Here is a 22199-nt window from a genome sequence, read left to right as displayed (position 1 = left end):
TGCTGCTGTTGTTGGTTCTAGATTGTGCCTGAATAAGTGCTAAAATAACTACTCCACCTGGATCCTCCATCCTTTAATAAAAAAAGATTTTACCCTTTTCCTTTCTGTCTATCCTGTCTCTACCTTTACCTTTTCTTCCCCCCCCCCCCCAAATGTATCCCCCACCCCTCTTTCTCTCTCACTCTCTCTCTCTCACAGGCTGTAAAATGGATTCTCCTCAGTCGGAGCCACCGGGGGAAGAGCAAAAAGCGAAAGAGAATAGATGTCAAGGTGAACTACAAACAGGTAGAGGAACTCACTAGTATTTTCAGTTCTAACAAGTACATTTTGTGACTGTTTGCTTTTCTTTTTTTTTTTAAATTTTGGAACCTTCTATTCCAATTTATCTGTCCTTTGTTTGGTTGAAGTTTGGCTGAACAGTCGGTGTTTGTCAGACAACACATTTATTCCCAGCTCTGTTTATATGTTGTCTTTTCTGTGCCTGAGAAGAAAGGCTGTCATTTTCTTCTTTAATTCTGTGTTTATGTTCTGTCACTGAGCTCATATTTAATCTTTTAAGAGTGTGTATACATCACATACACTCTGTTATTTGCGTGTGTGTGTATTGTGATAGTGCGTCTCGCTTTTGTTTGTACATCCGTTTGGCTTTGACATTCTGGGCTTGAATCTGGCCTTGAAACTGTTGCATCTATTACTTACCGGTAAAACCAATATTTTCCCAGTGGCTGCCAAAGTTTATTTTCTCTTCAACAAAATACCAAAAGACGTAAAAATTGTATACTTTTTTCCTCCTGCCAAGTTAATTAGAGCTCTCTGTTGGCGACTAATCCCTTCCACCAAATAAATCACAGGCACCCAGACACATGCACGAGCACATACACACACACACACGCACACACACACACACACACACACACACACACACACACACACACACACACACATGCTCGCCTGTATCATTAATGATTGCACACTGATCTATCTATTAGCCACAGAGGGCCAGAAGTCATTAGCAAGATGAGAGCTGCTTTAATACACTGTATATCACTCTCAATATGCTCAGACTGTAGGAAACATTGGCAAACCTCTCATCTTTTTTGTACAGCATATTTTAATGCATGAATTAGTTAGCTATGTGCCCCTGGGAGTCTTTGACGATAATTTCAGAAAGAAAAAAAGAATCAAAGTGTCATTCAGTACAAAGAATGTTGTACATGTTCAGTCACTTCATATCGCAGTTTTCAAAAGCAAACTTTTAAAATCATGAGCTTGGTTTAGGGTTTGGCCCCAGCCCATTGATTGTTCCATAGTACCCAATCTAAGAACGTGGTTCTTCTCAACTGGATCACCTCAAATTCTAGTTTGCTCATTTGAACCGAGCTTTAAATTAAAAATGCCTTTAAAGTCTACGGCCGGGCTTCAACCACCTGATACCTTCCGTCTGGCATATTTACGACACCACAGAAATTACTTCTGAGGGGGCAGCAAAAAGGGCCTCTTCCTGGGGAAGGGGTAAAATCAACTTCATGAACGAATAGCCAATTACTGTCCACTTGGCCACGCACAATAGTGAAAAAGAGGAGGGAGGGGCCAACTGGCCGGAGCGACGGTTGGGGGGGTTTAGGGGTTGGGTGTTGTTGGAGGTCAGCGTTTGAAGTAACTATAAAAACCATCCTGAAAGGAAACACGGAGTGGTCCCTCCCCCCTTTTCCATCCACCTCTCTCCCCCTCTGGCCCGGCCTTCTCCTCTCTTTCTCCTCCTCCCCTACAGCCCCATCCCCTCCCTTTGTTTCTGTGAACATAGAGTGCCAGTAGATGGACCAGGTGTATTTATACGTCTGCTTCATGTACTTCAAACAGCAAAATTTTATATGATCCCTCTTCTTTTCATCTACATCACCTTCCTTTCACTTCTGCTACTCAACCAGCCTGTAAATCTATAAATCACTCAACACATCCAATCAGCGAGGAAACTGAGAAACCAGTTAAAATACAGGTGGACAAAAGGTTGGGACAGATGAGAGATGAGGTTACAAGTGGGACAAAAGTGTGTGTGAATGAATTATGGGAAAAATGTTACACCACACATTGACTGTGCACGACAAAAGACTGCGAAAACAGACAGGGCAGCAGAACAGGAGGCGTTTCCAACCATACACCAAATCAGCAGGTAATAAATTGGACGCCTAAAGAAATGACAGAAATGAAGAAAATGAGTGCAGATGAGCTGATCAGAAAGCCAGATTTTGTGGAGCAAAAGATAGGAGCACCACAGCGATGAATTATAAGATCATAATTGTGAATTCAAGTAACGTGATCAGTCCTATTATGGATATCTGATTCCCCTAGCAGCAGAGTGGTCTGAAGTGATGAGAAAAGCTCGCCAGATAAGAAACGCTGCAGGATTGGTTAGTGGAAGATGGTTAAATGGACTTTACAGGTGGGCAGGATCTAGGCAGAGGTAGGGTCAGAATTTAGTGCTAATGACATCATGGATGATAAGGGAATACGCACACTCTCAAGCCTTTAGAGTCCCTTCCCCACCGCCACCGTGACCTGGTCAATTTATAGAGCCAAGCTTTATTACCAACTTTTCTTTCACGTGTGTGTTTACCCTCCTACATCTTTAGGTACGTTTCTGTCTTTGTGTACATGTGTAGCGCTGTATTTCTGAGGGGCCGAGTCCTGTGTGTGTGTGTGTGTGTGTACGTGCGTGTGTGTGTGTGTGCGTGTGCAGACATCTGTAGAAGGATATTAGTCATGCCTGCATGGTAATGGGCCTCATTTTGCTTTCGTTTTCATCTGCGGTCTCTAATGAGAGGGTTTGTCTGCCCCTGCTAATCAGGACAGGAAACCCTGTAGGGGAAAAGGAGCTGGGAAATAGCAGGACAAAGCCAACTTTCCTTGGAATAACATGCTTTTCACAGAATACTGGCTTTCGCTTAAGATCAGTGTGGCTCTATGGATGAAGTATGATCGTAAGATGTCACAAAGATGGCCAGCAGTTCCCACAGCACGTCCATGCCTGATGTCAAACGCCAAAGTGCCACTTTATGTAGACTGTTCAGCTCTCACAGGCTTAAAGCAAACGTGATTATTTCAACCCAAACATGCTGAAGATGGTACTTTCACCTTGTGAACCAGGGACCTTTTCTGGTTTTCAAATGGCATCATTGAACTTTACTTACTGCATCCGCTCTGGAATATCTAATATGATTAGCTGTGATGCACCGTAGGACCATTCTGGCAGATGTGATAAGGTTCTGTGTGTATAGAAAGTGTTTATGTAACTCTTCCCCTGGAACTCCAGGAAATGATGTCAACCTAAATGCTCGACATTCCTCCTGAAATTGTGCAGCAACAACCTTTTATTAAAAGAGCAGTGCTCCGCATTCTGAATAAGATTCAACAAAGTATTGGCTGATTATTCTATCTGTTCTCTTTCTATATTTTTCCTATTACCTAATCTAGTTATTGAGTTTCTAATAACAAACTGACAAAGTGAGATTAATACTGCATGACTGTTGTGTTATTTAATTAACCAGACTGATACCTGCATGCGTCTAAATGATAGTTCTCATCTTTCTAATGATAAATGTAAAGCACATCTCTGTCTGGTGCAGCAGTGTCTTTGCACATTAAATGGACTTTAAATGGTGAGTCAGCCTCGCTGTCACTTTGTCACCTCATTTGGTTGACGTGGCAATCTGCACTTTTCCGATGATGGTATGGATACTGTGAAACCACGTTCCACCTGGCATGCGGCTGAGTAAATATTTAAGAACAATCAGTTCCGATAATGCAAATGCACCTTCAAAAGCTGCCAGAGTGAGAGGCAGGTTGACGACAAAACAAAAGCTTTGTGGGACATTTGACATTTACACAGTCCTGTGAAGTTCAGTTTTTGAAAATGTCAACCGAAAGTCTGACCGGGAAGAAGTCGGAGGCAATAACTGTAGATCTGATTTCAGTTCTTGACGGAGGCAGTCACCTAATCCGAAAGGCCTGTTGGGTTGTAACCCAGAGAAGCTGGAGATTTCTGCAAAAGAAAGTTGCCACTGAGCCTTCATGTTGTGCGTGCCTCAGATTTGCCACTCGAAAAAGAGTTAAAAGTCAGGACACGGGTAAAGAGCACTGATCACATGTTACGGCTGTTTACGGAAATGTACATTTTCTTTGCATTTTACCCATCAAACAACATTTGGTAAGAGACATGTAAACCGCATAGAGGACCGGTCCCAGTCTCCTTTGTGGTTTGTTTTGAGCACTATTGATGGTGCGACAGGTGAGTTACCTGTGGTAACTGGAGCCTTTGTGGTGGGATAGAAGGGTGCGATCAAAGAGTCTCTTCAGGCATTTGGAGTTTCCAGGTGGGGCGTCGTAACCGTTCCTTAATACTGGAAAAACAATAATGGCAGGGGAGCAATATTCCAGTTGTTTGAGTCTGTCAGACATCACAGACAGTCTCCATTTAATCCATGTTTTGGAAACAGAGCCCCGGTGGTGTAGTGTGGGATCGACTGGTGGTTGTAATGAGAACACATTCTTACAAATTAGAGTCATATCAGTGTTGTTCCGCAGTTATTGGAGATTCTTACTTTAAATTTGAGATGGAAATGCGTCACATGACCTCTGGTTTCCCTTCACTGCTGTTTTCACAATCTCCCATAAGGCGTCTCCATGTTTATCGCCCTCACCTCGTCTTTCTCCACTGCTCCTTCTCTAAATTGTGCTGTCCTGGTTTCTCTCTTCTTCTGTGATTTATGGCCAATGAATCAGGGATGAGGGAGTATGTCAGAGGAGAGATGGGAACGTTCGGGGAAATGGCTGTTTCCGGCCAGACTACTTCACGCCAGGTTGGGAAATGGTCGGAAGTGTTTGTGCGTGTGTGCGTGCTCCTGTTGCTTTTCCATTATCGGGGCATCTGTAGATCAGTCCGCTACTGTGGACGCAAGCCATTAATTGTCTTTAAGTGAAAGACAAGTTGGAGCTGATAGAGAGTTTAGACTCAAAGAATCGCCCTGTTTTTGCAGTGGGACATTTACTGACTACCTGGAAAAGTTTACAAAGGTTGTCACAGGGAGTTGATTATCTGTGGCTGTATGGTTCAGGTTTATGGGTCCAATTCTTTTTTACGAGGGGGTTTATTTGCACCCATCACACTGGAAACAGTGCTGCCAGAAGCTATTATGCAAAGCAGGCTGATTTGGATCTCTGAATTCATTTGTGTGTTCAGAACTTAATAAGTTTGTTTTTTTTTAAAAAGAGGTAATGTACAGATATTTCAATGGAAGGAACAGCAGGCCAGGTTTCACTGGCTAATTAATTTAAATCAGATTTCTTTAAAGAAGAGAGATATGGAAATGTGAAAATTGTTCGGGGAATTACCGCTGCAACTCCGGAGAGTTGTTGATGTCAAAACCCAAAAATGATAACACCTAGAGAATCAGGCGAGTAAAGAGAGAAGAAAACCTGCAGTTAAGCAGCCGATCAATTTAAGTTTCCCACTGTTTGTTGTCTTCTGCCGCAACTGTCGCCGGAAAGTGCTGACACCGAGGAATGGATTGTGTGGGAAACAGCAGATCGTTGTGGCAAACAACTGCCCTTCGATTCCTCCTTCTGTCGCTTGCATTTTCATCAATGAAAGCTCTTGATCCGGCGGCCAACGCCAATGAAACTTCTCAGTTCGCTTGTCTGCATAAATGTTTACATCTGCGCCACGGGAATTCGGCTTTGGGAACATTAAATGCACGCAGCTGTGCATCCGCGCACTTAATTGCATCCGTAACGGGCTTCCCTGTTATGTGACTCCAGAGTTTGTCCCATAAACCGAAAAGGGAAACTGAAACAGTCTGTGACATACATGCAGAAGTGTGTTGAGGCCAGTGTGTCGTGCCCCAGCAGCTGTGCGGGTCCATTTAAAACTCGGTTATTTAACAATAGCATAACAATAGTCCACACAAAGTTTTAAAAAAAAAAACGAAAGCTTTTTTAAAGGTGAGGCGAGGGTGACACCCAGATAGTAGATGGGAAGATTTATGCCCGAGGAGAGGAGACGGCTCCATTTGTGTGGCGTTAACGAGGTACACCGAGTGAAAGTGAGAAGCAGAGAGGGGCCATGTGCGTATTTGTCTCATTTATCACTCAGCAGCGCTTCTGTTTTCAGCTTCATTTGAAGTTCACACTCGGCCTCATCCCTTCTGGGGGGCCTCCTCGCTGTCGACGTGTGTGTGCATTTATCTGCATGTGTTGTGTGTTTTCGCGCGTCGTGGTTTTGCAGACGGGGGAGCGGGGGCCCAAAGTAAAATAGTGTAAAGCCATCAACACTCGTGACGACAAACCATTGAATGGCAGGCATGGCTGCCACTTGGCACTTCACTGAACACGCATAAACGTGCAAGGTGGCGCTATGTCGTAGTTCTTAAGAGCTTCAACAGGTATTTGCTGAAGTGAACACGGCCTCACACAAAAGAATACGCACGACGCGCATACGTCCGTGCGCGCACATGTATTCGGAATCCCAGAAGCATTTGAGTGTCATTAAATTGCAGCTGTGTTTGTCTTTCCAGCGCACATGGAAAATACATCAGGGACAGCGAGAGAGCGAACGCAGCGTGCTGAAATGTGGCTGCCACATTATGTGCAACACAAGTGCGGCACTGTGTCGCACAAACAAGCAGTGTTCAATCTGGAGTTGATTCAAGCAAAAACTTGGGCATCTCGCAGTAGGATGGGTGCTATTGTGTTCAGGCATGTGACTCTAGATGTTTGGTGCAGACTAGTGAACACTACCTTCATGGGCTGTGGTTTGGAGGTAGCTTTCAAGTGGTGGGGAGTGAATTAGTGCTTTATTGCACTCAGTAAAGCCAGATTTAGGTGTCAGGCTTTTCCTTCCATAAGTATAGTACATCATGTTCTAGCCTCTTCAGAAACAATAAACTGGCACAAACAAGCGTGTGTATGTAATGCTAGCTGCTACATATGGGATTACACAAATCCCTGCATGTGAAATCCAATAGCATGACCTTTCACACATGTACTGTTAGCCTGATTTTGTCAGGATTTTAGCTCGTGTGAAGAAATGCAACATGTGTTGTCTCCACCTGGAAGTGCACGTTCTGCCGTGTGGAGCGTGTGTGAATATACAGACTTAGCGAATCTCCCATGTTTGTTTGGGTAGGTTTGTCTCCACGGTCCTTCTCTTTCCCAAGGTCACGTTAGATTATATTTATGCCATACGATCAGTTTCATATCCCAAATGGAGCATTCTGTTTCCTGCTACCAAGCCTAAACTGAGTTCTGGCTGGGTCTCAACAAGCCAAATGTGCACATAATCCTACACTCATTCCACATGGATGAAAGATCTGTTCCAACCATTCATTTTCTGAAATTTGAGGTTATAAGACTGAAATCGGGAACACAGGCCCATTAAAAGCTGTTTGTTCGTTGCCAACAGCCCTCCTGCATCAGCATGTCACAGTCTGGAATATTGCATGTTGCTCCGGTTTATGTGGTCCCATCACGGACAGAAACTGGTTGGTTCACTGAGATGATGGTCTACCATTATCAAATACCTCAGTCTAATCTTTGTGGTGGCGCATTACTCAACAGCTGTGTGTTCGTGTCTGTCTGTGCAACAGATATCTGGGCTTAGTCCACACCACATACCTCCGTCGGCTCAGAAAGCTTAAACCCAGCCAGTGTGGAGAGCCCTGCCTCTCTATTACTCGGAGTATATTTTTCAACAACGGCAGATGCTATCTCGCCGCAGTGGAGGTCATCGCAGGTCCATGTTTGTGTTTTGCCCCCATTATTGTTTTCGTCCTTTTAAGCCTGACTCGACATGATGAATACCACCTGTGCGAATGGAGGGACGAATGTGCATGTGCGCACTTGCTTTCTGCTTCACTCTGTCACTGAGGTTCAGGAACCCAAGTGCTGTGAAATAGCGTGGCCGTTAAACCGCGATCGCGTTTCTGACCTTTCGGCAGGACCGTATTTATGCATGTCAGGGTGTCTGTGCTCTATTAACCTTCAGAAATGTTTTAATCAAGAACAGCACACCCCACAGATAATATTTATCCACAGCAAACCCCTCCAAGGAAATATTTTTTTTAAATTACCCCCTATATTGCTCTCTCCTTCCTAGAACAAATGATGTGAGGAAATTAAACCTGGGCGCTCTGCTATTTTCAGCCAGTCACATTTCATACTCCTGGCCCGGACGCCTCCAGGGTGTGACCAGACAGATGCAAGATGACCGAATGTGGTATCTTAGCGTTGAGCATCAGACCTTTTAAACCTCAATGTTTTCATATTCACCCAAAATGACGAATTTTGGTGACAAAACTGCAACTGAGTGAGGAGGTGGGGGGGGGGGGGGGGCATAATGAAGCCTAATGAAATGTGGTCATGTGTTGTATGCTACTCCGTTTGGAAAAGAACAGTGAATTTCTGGAGGAGGAGGAGGATTAGGCGGAAGGAGGCGAGGGAGGTATCCACCAGAGACGCTCACATTTGTGCCGTGCGTGCAAAGCACCGAATGCATGACTTTAATTAAACTCCACCTTCCACTGGTGGTAGGTGTGAACGTGGGAACAAGTCGGAGTAGCGATGTGTAGGAGAGAAAACATGATAATTGTCTTCATGACCACTGCCAAATTGCTGGCGTTATATGCATTCCACCTTCAGCACATGATGGACAACACGTCCCCTGCTGTGCAGTAATGAAGCATAAATATCCTGCATAGCAGATCTGTTGTCTGACTCTGTTTATAGCCAAAAGCCTGTGTTTATAGCCCAAGTTTAGCACTGCGATCAAGTTGGAGAAGCCCAGAACAAGGTTGACCCTTTCTGTCAACACTGACATTCATCCTTATCAAAACAAATGTGGAAGAAAAATGATTTAATCCAATATTAAAATAAATAATGAAAGTGTAGCTGAAATGAGCTTACAAACATCCTCGAGTGTAGTCTCCTTGATCAGAGGATCTGGGCAGGAATGTTTCTTGTTGTTCCTGTTCAAAGCTTTATTTAAAACAGGGCATGAGCGAAGGATTCGGACTTGTGATGGTTTAAAATGTTTTCACCAGAAAATGCTGTATTTTATTGTATTTGTGCTGTGAATTGTCAGTTATTTACATCCTTTTGAAAGAACAGCTCAGCATTTGCTTGTCAGTTTTCACGTTTGTGTTAAAGAGCACATCGCCGAGACAACCGATGCGTGCCAACCGCCGTGACTGCGTCGCCCTGCTCGAGGGTCTTTCCCCTCTCTTTCGCTCTTGGCTGCCGTCTCTTGCAAACGCGGCTTGTTTTGCTTGGCGATTAGATTCCAGATTGATTATAATTTTCAAACACAGCAGCGTAAAGGCCCATCTTGCTCTCGGTAACTGTTGATTAGAGCAGGAAAATAATCAAAGACGGAATCAATGCGATAGTCTGTTGCTCCAGGTCATCGCCAAGGTCGTTGGTGCGTGACCACCGCTATCTGTGAGACCGTCACCGTGCTGCGTTCATAGAGATGAAGAAAGTTTAACAACCTGACTCCTGCATAACCTTTGAGCACCTCCTGTTTGTGTGTCAACCCATTACCTGAAATTGGTTTATAAAAGCTGTGACGTCAGCCGACAAAATGTCTTTTTAGACCTTGCAACGTTACAGGATTGCAGTATATCACTAGTGCGAAAGGAAATAGCCTTGCCTAGCCGGTACAATATACTGGATGTATATTTATAGCGTCATATCACAGCACCATCACATGAATCTGTATGCAGTTGCTCCATTTAGTGAACTAACCAGCTGTGTGGTACCTATAGACAGACCTGACTGATTCTGTAAAGAGTATATTGTCTCAGAGGGTCGGTGGTCAGAGAGAATGACGTAAAGGTTACTATCGGAACCAATCCTGGCAACATCTGAGTGTGAGGATTAATGTCAAAGTCAGAAAATCTCTCCCATGCATAAAATTGTGTGATTAGCGGTTCCTCTTCTTCTTGGAATCCTGTGTGCTTCAGATGCGTCTGGCTGAATCATTCCTGTTAGCTCTTAATATTGTATATAGAGCTGTTTAAAGACCCTGCAGACGTAGGTGAGAAAAAGTTAGAAACTTCTACATTCCCGAGTAAATAAGCAAATCTTTGTGAAATATGTCAAGGGTTCACTAGATGGATGGAACTTTACTGTAATATCTTCCAGCTAGTCGCTTTTAGCTGGTTTATATTTGCTTTTCTGCACATTTAACCCGAAAGTTTAAGTGCATAAGTATGTTCGATTCTTAAGAAGGGAGCCTAAAAGCTGCCTGGTGTAGCGTTTCTCTCCAAAATGCAAGGCTTCCACTAGAGTTTGAGCAGATGAATGCTGGGCTCCTTAAATCAATTGTAAAATAAAGCAGGGCGGAGAGATAAAGGATGCGAGGAGGGGCTTATAATTGGTGGAGCCAGACACGCAGTATGGTCCTGTGAAAAGGGGTTGGTATGGAGACAGGGAGCAGACAGCCATGGCGACAGAAACAGAGTCAGGGAGGGAACTGAGGAGAAGAATGAGTGAAACCTTAGTACCTGGAGCGTGGGCTGAGGCCTCTGGTCGCTGGTGCCAGAATTCAGTTTTACGAGGCTGCGGTCAGACAAAAATAAAAGGCGCAGGAGCGGCTGAATGGCATCACACGCACATGCATGCGTACACACGATTGAATGGCCTCTCACAGATTGGTTTTATAATGTCACAGCCTCTCGGTCTCTCCAAACCCCCCCCCAAGTCCATAATGCGGTGTGACTGAACAAGCAGCACAGTTCAGAGGCAGGGAGAGAGGAAAAGGAAGAGAAGGGAGTCGAGGGAGGTTAAGAAAGCATTAGCAACACCTCTGTGTTCCTTTCACTGGTGCCAGAGGCAGATTGGAGAGTTTCCTTCAAGGTCCCGTCCATTTTTTTTGGAGCCTCTTCATAGAAGCTTCTGTGCTTATCCTCACAAGTACGCTTCAAAGTCAACTGTTAAGAAGAAAAGCGCTAAAAAGGCCACAAAACTCGATTATAGCCTTATTTTCCCAAAGCAGAAATGTGTGAGGGTTAAGAGCGTTCCCGTGTTCAGCGCCAGAGACTGTGCAGACTGAGTGATAGAAGGAGCAAATTAAAACATTTTTGGGTCCGTTCTGTTGATGCATACCAGCCTCTCCAGCGGCTCTCCTGTTGACTGTACAGATCGCAGCATGGAGCCCAACAGTGTTGCCATGGAAATGGTTAGACAGTGATGAGTGTTTGCGAGATGTTTACAGTTTTCTTCTTACGCAGTTGAACAAACCTTTAAAACATTTTTTGTGGGGGGGGGGTCAGAGACTCTGAAACATCACAGAGCCTCAGATGACGCCGTTCGACCAGGTTTTGTTTGTAACAACTGACGGTCTTTGATTCATTTTCTGCTGAACGTCATGTAGCGGCAGCGGCAGCATGACTAATGTTGCTTAGTCCCGTACGCCCACATATGCACTGACATATTTTTCAAAAATGCAGCTTCTACCTGCAGCTTTTCGCTCCGGTCCTTTACATCACGCGGCGTTGCACGCTTGCAGCAAGGCGCACGCCTTTTTAGCGCGCTCTCCTGTATTGTGCATAGATGTTAGCCTCATTGTTCTAGAGGTTAGTGGTTGGAGCAGATATTCGAGCGACTCATTTCCCAGAGGTCCTTGCATGCTCAAATTCAAAATAAAGCATGTGTCAGCAGTTTCTATGGAAGTGGAGGGTGTGTTTTAGTGAGTGTTAATATGTAATATCAGCACATTTGTCTTTCTGTGCATGCAACATACTGCAGTTGTACACCTTTTAACCAGTAAAGTGAGGACATCTTGTCTGGGCCTCACAACTTCAAAGGAGTGTGTGAGGGTTCAAATTTGAGTTTAAGGTTAAGCGTTAGGATTGGGTTTAAGTAAAGAGTAGGGTTGGGGTCAGGAATCTAGTTGTGAGGGTTAGGATTAGGGGAAGGCAATGCCTCATGTCAATAAAAGTCCTCATATATATATCGATGTACAAGCGTGTGTGTGGAGAAAGAGGTTGTTTTCTTCCTTTTTTGCCATTTTGCATTCCAGCGCTTTGAGAGACAGTAAGGGAAAGAAATGCCTCTTTCATGTGACCAAATTCTGTGTTTGTGTGTGCAGGCCTGTGAGAGGGTCCTTTCACACGATTGTTGAGACAGAGAAGGACACATTGCCCCCCCCTTCAGTCATAAAGTGCTTTCAGCACTGTACTATTAAGGCTTATTGTTTAAGGTAACCATGACCTGGTCATGTCCTGTGTGTGTGTGTGTGTGCGCGTGTGTGTGTGTGTTGCTCTTTGTAAGGACTATTTATAAGTGTCATTTTCAGACTATACCTAATAAAGGAGTACTCATCCATGGAGTTCACCTTTTCCCCTTTAATTGCTCTGTCGCCCCATCTCACACACACACACACACACACACACACACACACACACTCTCACACACATCTGTAACCAAGCCAGCATGAAAAACAATTAAATCAGTGGCGAACTGAAAAAGGGGAGTCACAGAAAAGTCAGACACATCCAGAATGTGCCAGTAGGGCAGCGGAGACGACCGTGTAATGTCCAACTATTGATTTGAAATCTGATTTTGAAGAGACGGCAGGCTCATCGATTACATCCGCGGCAACGTCGGTACATTCCGGTACAATTAGGCCCGGCCAAAACACTCTGGCATCTGCGTCCGTGTTGGTGAGAGCGGTGTTTTATTGCTGCAGATTCCTTACTTTTCAAAGGGCGGGAGCGCTCATGGGTGGGCCCCAACGAGGCCCTTTACAGATGAAGACGCCACTTCAGAAAACAGTCGGCCTTCATGAAATGGAAGTTGGAGGCCTGAAGAGAGGGGGGAGTTGATACAGGGTGAAGGGAAAGAGGGGATATCAGATTTTCCATGGGGTTAGACCATCATCTGTGTGTGAGCGTGTGTGTGTGTGTGTGTGCACCAGTGTTCGAGTTGCCAGCCAGAATCTGGGTGTTATTCCCTGTTATTCGCTCAGCTGCCTTCAGCTACATGCTAAAGTACTTCCTGGGTTTAAGTGAGGTATTTCCCAGCAGTGCCGAGGAGGCCATTTAGCAAACACTACTTTAAATACTTCAGTCCATATTGCAACAACACAGCTATTTACTCTTTGCTGGAAGTGTTTATCTGAGTAGTTTTCTCTCTCACACTCACACACGTTTCGTACCTATTTTCACTCCTGTCTCTGTGGGGACTTAAGCCATTTATTGCATCCCAGACTGGGACCGGAGAGAAACGGTTACTGGGATTTCTGGGTGTACGCATGAGGGAGACAGACAGGGCTGGGCACAAGCGTCTCGGAGGAGGAAGTTGCTCTCACATATCGCTGCCCACATCCATCTTCCGAATGATGGTCTGGGCCTGAGCGTCCCTGTAGATGTTAGTCATTAGAATGAAATGGCTTGTTTCCTTTAAGGTTAACCTCAGGAGGGCACAATCAGTCAGGTTCTGTTAAGAAGCAACAGGGAGGCATCCGTCTCTTCCTTCAATTTTATGGCTCTGTTATTGCTTCAATCAGGGATTTCTCCGCCTTTTGATTTATTTATTTTTTAATCCGGCGTTCCCTCCGCACATTGCTGCTCTCTCTGTCTCCCTCTAAAAGATAATTTCATTACTTTGTTTCTCCATCCTTGATTTTTCATTATTTTCCTACATCTGTCTTCTTTTACATGTTTGTTAATATTCTCCAGTCGTACCTATTCACTCATTTTTTTTTTAAATTCAATTCTCATCTCAGGTAGCAGAATTCTTGAAACACTGCACATTATAGCCCAGTTGTTTTATTATTATTATTAATCCTTCCAGAGAAATGAAAATAAATGAAACTATATTGGAAAACAGACTCGGTATGCAATAAGACTGTAATTTTGCTCCCTTAATAGCTATGTGGGTTTTTTTGCTCATAATAAGTAATAATATGTCACGCTACGTATCATTATAAATTTCATTACTTGTTTTGCTTTCATTTCATCCCCTCAGGTGACGTCGGAGCAGCTTGTGATGCTTTTGGAGCTTCTTCTGGAGGAAGAGGAGCTGAGCGAGGAAGCCATGGACGCCCTCCAGAGGGCTTACAACCTCCAACGCCAAGACGCCGAGGTTAGACCACACAAGCACTCCCGCAGCCACTGAGACAGGCGAGCGTTTACGTTCCAGCGCTGTAATCCCCTCCAACAATAAAAAAAATAAAAAGCTTCCCCTCCCTCCCCAAGATGCACGGCTCAGCAGCTCTCGTCTTCACAGCCTCTGCCCCTGGCTAAATCCCAAAGGTATTCCCTTCATGTGTGAGGGACAGTGCCTTGCTTAATGGCACTACTGACGGTTTCTGCGAGTACATGCGAGCGTGTTTTCCTGTCCGTTGGCTGCAGCTGTGTATGTTGGCAGCTGAGGGCTTCCTTACTGTACCGAGGATCTTTATAGGCGTACGAGTGTGAAAGCACATCTGCAGCACAATAACCTGCATTGTTAATGCCTTTTTTTCTTTCTTTCTTTCTTTCTTTCTTTCTTTCTTTCTTTCAACATGGGCTAAAATGAGCAGGTTTAAGGTAGTAATGTTTGTCATCTGCAGTTACAGTCTGTCCATTTTTTTTTTACTATAATAGAAGCACTTTGATCCGGAGGTCAATCGTCAGACTTCTGGTCGAACTTCCTGGCACAAAGCAGATTCTCATCTGCGGTTTCCTGGAAAAACGTTCAGTGTTTGCTAAAAATAGCACAGGGCAGCACATTATGAGCACTCACCCACAAACACACACACCTGTACGCACACGCCGGAGCGCGCTGGCCCCGTCTGAATGTTTATAACCCCCTTCTGCATCCTCCTCCTGGAAGAGTGGATTATTTCTTTGGACTCAGTCATCCCTCAACAGTGGTTCTTACAGTGTCCTGGAAGGTGCATGGTTGCGGCGAGGATCGGCGTGCGGATTAAAGTGTGTTGTACGTTTTAGTGAAGGCAGATATGGGCCTGACCTCGAGTACGCAGTCAGCACGAGTGACCGCGTCTGTGAGCCGAAGCATGGGTTTGCATGTGTGAGATGGAATGCGTGACTTTTCCCGTGAGCCTCATGTGATGTGAGACGCAGCGCCCCTCCGCACACGCGCATCACGAGCGCGCACGAACATATATGCGCGCGTCTGCGCTTCGCAGGCCATCTGGAAAAACACTAGACACATTGTCCGCTTGGGCAGGTTAGCGTGGCCCCTCCAGTGACTGCAGACCTCCCTGGACCTCCACAGCCCCTCTATTTCCATGTGTGAAGCAGAGGTGAGGACGCGACAAAGGCCAAATCAAAGCGAGCCCTCGCAAATCAAAGGAGCCAAGCTTGACAAACAGGGCCGGCAAAAAAGGGAACATGAAAGAAAATGACGATCCAGTTGTATTAATTTCCTCCAGAAATGCTCCAACAAATCTGTTTTATTTCAGCTTAAATTGTTGCCATGATCGATTTAAGATGAAGAGTCCATGCTGTGCTGGAAAACCAATTCAATCCGTTCAACTGTTCAATATGTTGCAAAAAGGGGATTAATAAGCTAATGCTTGTGACATTGATTTTCCGCAGCAGCACAGCCGCGGCTGGTTTTGTGGAGCAACGTCCTACGTTGGTATGAAAAGGTTTTTTGGTGCCCTCCTTGAAGATAATGATAAAAATGTCTGAAGAACAGGTTTGCCTCAGAGCTGGAGGAAAGAAATAAATTGTCTCTATAGAAGTCTCTAATAAACTGCAGTCCACTATCGTTCAGATAAATACTGCCGTCCATCTGCTAGCGTAAACCACCAACTTGTGACTATGTGAAAATAGCTCATTTGATGCTTTTTTGTTTCACCATTTCCCATAAGGGTCAGCAGTATTTGTCAGAATTAATTCATCGATACACTTCTCCACAGTTCTAATGCTGAAATAGTCAATTAGTCACTTCTGGTGTCCAACAGAATCTACACTCATCATTTTCCCCCCTGGTGTAAATGTTAGAAGGCGCTGTAGGGGCTATCAGTCGATGTTGGTGATGGAGGGCTGGGTAATAAATGAAGGAATGTCACTGTTATTGCATGTGTTGTCAGAGAGAGAGAGAGAGAGAGAGATAGAGAGAGAGAGAGGCCAGTGGTTGGAAGAAGAGCTGGAGCAGACAGCTGCTGTGCTCCAGGGCTCTCCCAAAGAATGTGACCCACACAGGGAACAGCTGCAGGGGCTGGACGGACCAGGGGGCAGGCCCAGAGCACCGATGTACACACTCACATGCACGGCTGTACTCATACACAGACGTGTTGCTGAGGCATGGAACACCTTCATATCCCTGATGTTTGATCAGGACTGATCAAGAGGGGCTGGAGAACCTAAAGTAAAACCTCCTCTCAGGTAAATTCAATCGGCCTCTCTGCTCTGTGGCATGAGAACGAGTTCGTGTTCCAGCGCCGCACAGAAGCCGGAGCTGTTCGAATAAAATCAATCACCAAAACTTTCACGCTCGGCTGCTGGATGCTCCCAAGAACTAGTTTATTATCCCGACTGCGCGGAGACAGCTATGAAGAAGAGCCGCGAGAAACGTCGGCCAAGAGAAACTGGCGTGTTTTAAAGGAGCAGCGACCCTTTTCTTCAGCCTTCTGGGTGTTTTATAACTCTTCTCTGAGAGCGTCCACATGCGCAGTGAATACAGCGCACGTCCTCACCTGTGCACAGCCAGCCGTGCGCACTCGCAGCAGATGAAGGAGGACAGCAGAGGCGAGGACGGTGCCCGCCTCTGATCTCCGCTGTAACCTCGGCAACAGAGCTCCTATTGATTCTCTGGGGGAAAGGCCACGCATTAGTGTTCACACACATGCACGCGTACTGTAGGGAGGAAACACAACTCAGAGTTTTAAGCATTTAGAACTTTCAATTCTTTAAAATATCGTGCAACCTAAATTATTCTTAACCTCAGGGTCATTTCTCTGGTCCTTCTGCGCTCAGGTGCGACATCGCTGGTGTGAGCTGGTGGTCAAGCACACGCACACAAAGGCGTACGGAGACGTGGAACACTTCCTGGTTCATGACCAGGTAAATATGCCCCTCTTGGTTTTAATGCACGATGATGTCTCATTTTGATATGGCATTTAAGAAATAAGCTAATGTGTTTCATCTGTGTTTTTCTAAGGCCATGGGTGTGTATCTGTACGGCGAGCTGATGGTGCAGGAAGAGCCTCAGCAGCAGGCCCTGGCTAGTCGGTGCCTCTCGTTGGTCCGAGAGGAAATGGACCAATCAGCACGCAGAGTGGTGGAAGAGATGGTTCTGTGATTGAAGGTGACGTCTCATTTTCCATAACACACACACCATGGAGTACAAATGACATCAGTGGGTCTGAAGAGTGTGAGAGACTTCTGAAAATTTGGTTTTAGTTGCACCAGTGCGCAATAACTGGGATCATTTCATCACATTTCCTTTTTTTATTTTATTTATAATGTCGGTGGTGAGGGAGTCCAGGTCAGGGCGGCAGTCCGCACTTACACAACTGTTACGTGTGCTTCACATTCCTGTCTCAGCGCTTTGACAATGCAGGTTTGGAGACCAGAAAGTCTTTTCTGTGGCTTCACAGCAGCTTCGTCAGGGTGCGTTTGTCAGAGAAGGAATTCGGGAATGTGTTTCTTAAACAAACAAGAGGAAAAAAGGGAGAGAACGGGTCAGCGAGAGCTTTTGGAGGGGCTCGGGATGTTCTCTGCTGTTGTTAAACTTGAATTTCCTCATGTTTGTGCATTTCTAACTGCAAGCTATTAAACATGACAGAGCAGCGATTTATTGGCCTGACACCAAATGCAGGAAACATAAATTGAAGACAAGAGCAGGAAGGGAGGACTGGACTGAAGGCAGGTCTCTTTGAATGGTGCTGCTTTTATGAGCATAAACCTTTACCTAATGAGAACAAACAATAAAATAGTTTTGGACTCAAGGAGTCAAGTGGAGAAACCCAACTAATCTGAGATTAAAACAAGCACAGCAGCAGAGTCGGAGCGTGCGCAATATTGTGAAATATTCTAAGTTAGTTGAAATGCTTCAGAGCCAAATGTTCATGAAGAATGACCCTGCTGGATATATTTTGGCATCTGTGTGTCTGACACATCGCCAGAGGTCACAGAGACTGAGGAACATGTGCTGATGCTGTGTGTGTGTGTGTGTGTGTGTGCACGCACTCCCTGACTTGGATCTTTAAAAACGAAGTCATCTCAGTCGATGTTAACCTAGAGCTGGAATATGGGACTCTTCTAAAGAGAGCATCACTTACAGAAGTTGTCAAGATCCAGGAACAAAAGTATAGTGTGTTATTATTCCGACTGCCGGGTCTCACAGCAGAATCAGTTCACGGCTGCACGTTAGCATTTCATGTCAGAGAGTTCAACAAGTAGGGGCGCAAAAACAAGGCGTGGGCGACCTTGGTCAGCTCGAGCTGGAAGAGATGTTGCTGAGCACCGTTCCCTGTCAACCCGAGCTACCGATATTAAATGGTTTTTAACTCTGAACGAGCATTTTCAAGACGGGCTTTTATCTCCTGACACAGACGTTTCATCCGTTTGTACAGGATGTGAAGGGCTTTCCAGATGAGTGCTCAGTAGCTGGTTCAGCCCTGATAAATCTGGCGCACACACACACACACACACACACACACACACACACACACACACACACACACACACACATGCGTATGTGTGACACCTGTCTGCAGTTCCTCACGTCTCTTCCCAGTGGAACCTTCTTACAAGTACAAGAGGAATGACAGACTTTTAGAAAACTTAAGGAAAGCTTTAGAGAGAGAAAAGAAGCATTAATAGATCAGAACCAAGCCAACAGCTGTAAACATCAGTGTGGGTGAGTGGAGCGATGGTCTCCTTCCAATTAAAATGATGGATGAACTGCCCGCCGCTGCCTTTTGTCACACACGCACACGCGTTCTTTCACACCCTCACACAGACCTACAGGACAGTGGGAGACGAAAACAAGTCTGTCATGGGACACTCCCCGCCCGGTGGTTTCAAACCTGAAAAGCACAACCCTTTTGGTCTGTCCTCGTCTTTTCTTCCCTCCCCCCTTTCCTTGCTCACTCCCTCATTCTTTTCTTTCTCCGGTACATGCCTCTGGAATCCCACTTGATCCGCTTAATGAGGGGCATATCACTGGGTTAGCCAAGCGTGGCGAATGAGAGGGGAGGAGAGGGTTATCCAAGGTAAAAAAAAAAAGAAAAAAAAAAAGATGTGTAAGTGTGAGCAAGGATCCACAGGTCTCATCCTATGAGTGGGCTCTGAAGGAAGGGAGGGGATAAAAAAAACAGAGTTGGAGCCGTTTTGTTTTAGCTGCTGCAGGTGTTGGACTGGACTCGAGACTGTAGTCAAAGCCCGTTCTTTCATGTCTGGGCTGTGAGGGTTCCTGGCGTGCTGATTTGTGACTTATGATAAAATCACATTGCCAGGGATTACCACACAGCCCAGACCCAGTCAGCTGCTATTAAAAACCACAGCCTCCCACACAAATATTCCAAACCAAAGAAGACATGGGGGGGGGGGGTCCTGAAGAGTTTGCTCGATTTAGTTAGGAGGATTGATGGCTCGAGGGGGATGGAAAAACAGGATGACGAGTGAGCTGCAGGCTGTTCTGACTGGGGCTGTATCCTCTCTCCAGCCAGGCACAGAGCTTAGCTGATTGGTGAACAGTGATTGATTTCCTCTTTGTTCACAGTGGCTAAGTTCTGCACCTGAGGAGAGCATGACCCAAGACGAGCGGACAAAGCAGGACAATGAATTGCTGTAAAAGAACTGAGATAAAAGAAAGAAACCTTCCTTTTAGGTCTTTCCAGTGGATATTGTGGGCACAGTCCTTTCCCCCGTCTCTTATCAGATTTTCCCCCTTTTCTCCTGCATTTTTCTATTTGGCTCTAACCTCTGTCTAACAGCTCATAGATTCACTTGCATGTCCATCAAACATTCCACAACATTCCTGAATGAGAGGAACACGTTCAGAACACATCATTACTAATGAGGGACCCTGCAGCCCTCTGCTTTAGTTGTGTAGCATAAAAGCTTATTTGACTATTGCTGCATGCTCCATTTTCTATATTTTTAAGCTACAGTTTGTATTCCTACCAGCAGGAGGAGCTGATTCTAGCTGGTATTTGAACACACAACTGACTATTTAAAACTTAGATTAATTCTGGGGTCATGAGGAGGGTGCTGGAGCAGGGTCCATACTGGATGTGTCACTAGCTCATTACAGTGCCTGATATGAGTGATTGTGGGTTGAGTACCTTGCTCAAGGTGTTCTGGCACCTCCCCTTACTGCCATGTTTTGTCTGCACTGGGTCTTGAACTGAGAACCCTCTGCTCCACAGCCTGCTCCTTCACAGCCTGAGCTGCCAGCCCCCCCACCAGCCCAAGGAAGTTGAGATGCACAGATCCACAAAGCGGAGAGATGCTCACGGAACACAGTTCACCACTGGATGAAGACCAAACGGGCGCAGAAAGATGAAAACTTTTAATGATTTTCAAATCGCACCTTCGGTTATGGATGTCAGTTCCTTTTTAATTGGCCAATTTAGCGCTTCTGTGGTGGATGTGCCGCGTTGCGCACGTCTGTTGTTTTTTTGGTCCCAGAATGAACAAACGCTCCAGTTCTGTAAAACACCCACTGACACCTGGAGGAGATGGTTCGTCAGCTGGGCTGAACGCACATTGTTCTGAGCTTTGCTGAGGATTCTGCTGCAGGGTTCCCAAATTAGTCCAGATGAATCCAAAACATCAAAGCGATACCAACTGCCAGCAGCTTTGGCTCGTTTCACTCTTGGTGCGTGATCCAACAATAGAGATGTTTTGGAACTGTTAATCTCATTTTACACCCAAACAGTCAATAACTGCAACCAGATTAAATGCGAATTTAATCTAGTGGTCGACCATTGTTACTAACTGGGTACAGATTCCAATTCAAAGCCATGCTAAACTGTCTGGAGCTCTCTTTATTCATAAAATGGCAGCTAAATGAGGACGGATGTGTAAATTAAAAATGAGGGCCATGTGGAGCTGGCCATTTTTTAACCTATATATAGGCCTTGGTAAAAGAGTAATGACCATCAAACGTCTGTCAATGCGAAGAATCGCTGGTAGGGCATGATTAATGGCAGCGTAATGGGATGGAAATTGAGCAGAGCAGTTCTAAGCAAAAAGCATCATCGTAAATAAAGCGACTGCAGCCGCCATCCTGCAGAGGACGGCTCGGTGTTTAATGTTGCTGCGCTGCTGGTAGCGTGTAACACCGCCTGACACGAAGCCAGAGTCGGTGGAAGGTGATTTTACAGCTGCTGCCCGGATAAAAGGAAAACGTGCTGAGACTCGGTGACAAAGAGAGCTTTGGGCTCGGCTTCCTGTGCCTACTGAGCTGATATGCAGTTGTACAGAACCACTGGCTCAGTTCAGCAGGAACAGGAGTCCAGTCCACTCACCAGCAATGCAGAACACACTGGAGCTGCTCTCAACAGGCCGGAGTATCCTCGGGACAACCAGCAATTTGAGGAAACCTGTTAAGAACGTTCCGGTTCTTGCTTGTGTACCGGTTGGATACAAACTGTTCAACCCAAATCAAACGCTCTGTAATGTTCAGTCCACATTTATCTTTCTGTTCCAGGTTGCTGGCTACAGGCGGAGATGACAGGAATTTGGCACCAAAGGGTGTGCGGATGTCCAGCGCTCCCTTCCTCTTCCGCTGCAGCAGCAGAGGGGACGCCGCGCAGTCACTCAGCAGAAGACGCTGCTCTTTAATCCCCCAGCGAGACCAGACGGAACAGCGGCCCATTCAAGGGCACAGGAGCTGCTGGCGGGGGAACAGATACGGGCGGGTCGTTGTCTGTGGCCAGACCAAACATTGTTGACCACGTCGTGCTACGGTTAGCTGAAGTCCTGCACTGCTGCGTTTCTCCAGGTTTTGTCCGTGTTAGCCAGAGTTTATGGGGTGTTTAGTCTGCAGCTGGGAACTGGCCCGAGAGTTTAGACTGGAAATACTTACACTGGACTTGTTTTTCACGTTGGCCAGCAACAGCTGTCTGGGCATTTTGTCTAATGTAGAGTGAGAAAGTTTCATGTGATGATATTTTAATAAAGTTTCCCTTTTTTTGTTCAGAATTTTGGTAATGATGGTTGAACATCTATCTGTGG

The 22199-nt window shown here is 45.6% G+C and overlaps 1 protein-coding gene and 2 non-coding genes across 7 annotated transcripts in view; all 3 read left to right on the top strand.

Annotated features, from left to right (window-relative positions):
• Nucleotides 1-22181, top strand: part of aopep (aminopeptidase O (putative)) — a 52746-nt gene extending 30565 nt beyond the window's left edge. For 2 of the 5 annotated variants that reach the window (XM_011615591.2, XM_029829287.1), the window contains 5 exons: nt 199-285; nt 14023-14139; nt 16986-17072; nt 17170-17316; nt 21673-22181. In XM_011615591.2, coding sequence (XP_011613893.2) covers nt 199-285; nt 14023-14139; nt 16986-17072; nt 17170-17310 — 432 coding nt within the window. In that variant the 3' untranslated portion in view covers nt 17311-17316; nt 21673-22181. Of the gene's footprint in view, nt 1-198; nt 286-14022; nt 14140-16956; nt 17073-17169; nt 17317-20386; nt 20839-21672 lie in introns of all 5 variants that reach the window. The other 3 variants (XR_965437.2, XR_003886560.1, XR_003886559.1) reach the window with 3 other exon arrangements.
• mir23b (microRNA mir-23b) lies at nt 19415-19487 on the top strand. The gene has a single exon (NR_105306.1). It is a non-coding gene; the product is annotated as a microRNA mir-23b (primary transcript).
• On the top strand, nt 19683-19756 carry mir27b (microRNA mir-27b). Its single transcript, NR_105305.1, has one exon. It is a non-coding gene; the product is annotated as a microRNA mir-27b (primary transcript).
• Nucleotides 22182-22199: the final 18 nt, after the last annotated feature.

The sequence above is a fragment of the Takifugu rubripes genome, chromosome 21, assembly GCF_901000725.2.
Source record: "Takifugu rubripes chromosome 21, fTakRub1.2, whole genome shotgun sequence".
Lineage (NCBI taxonomy): Eukaryota > Metazoa > Chordata > Actinopteri > Tetraodontiformes > Tetraodontidae > Takifugu > Takifugu rubripes.
The sequence above is the reverse complement of the archived record's forward strand: the minus strand, read 5'-3'. Positions and strand labels throughout refer to the sequence as shown.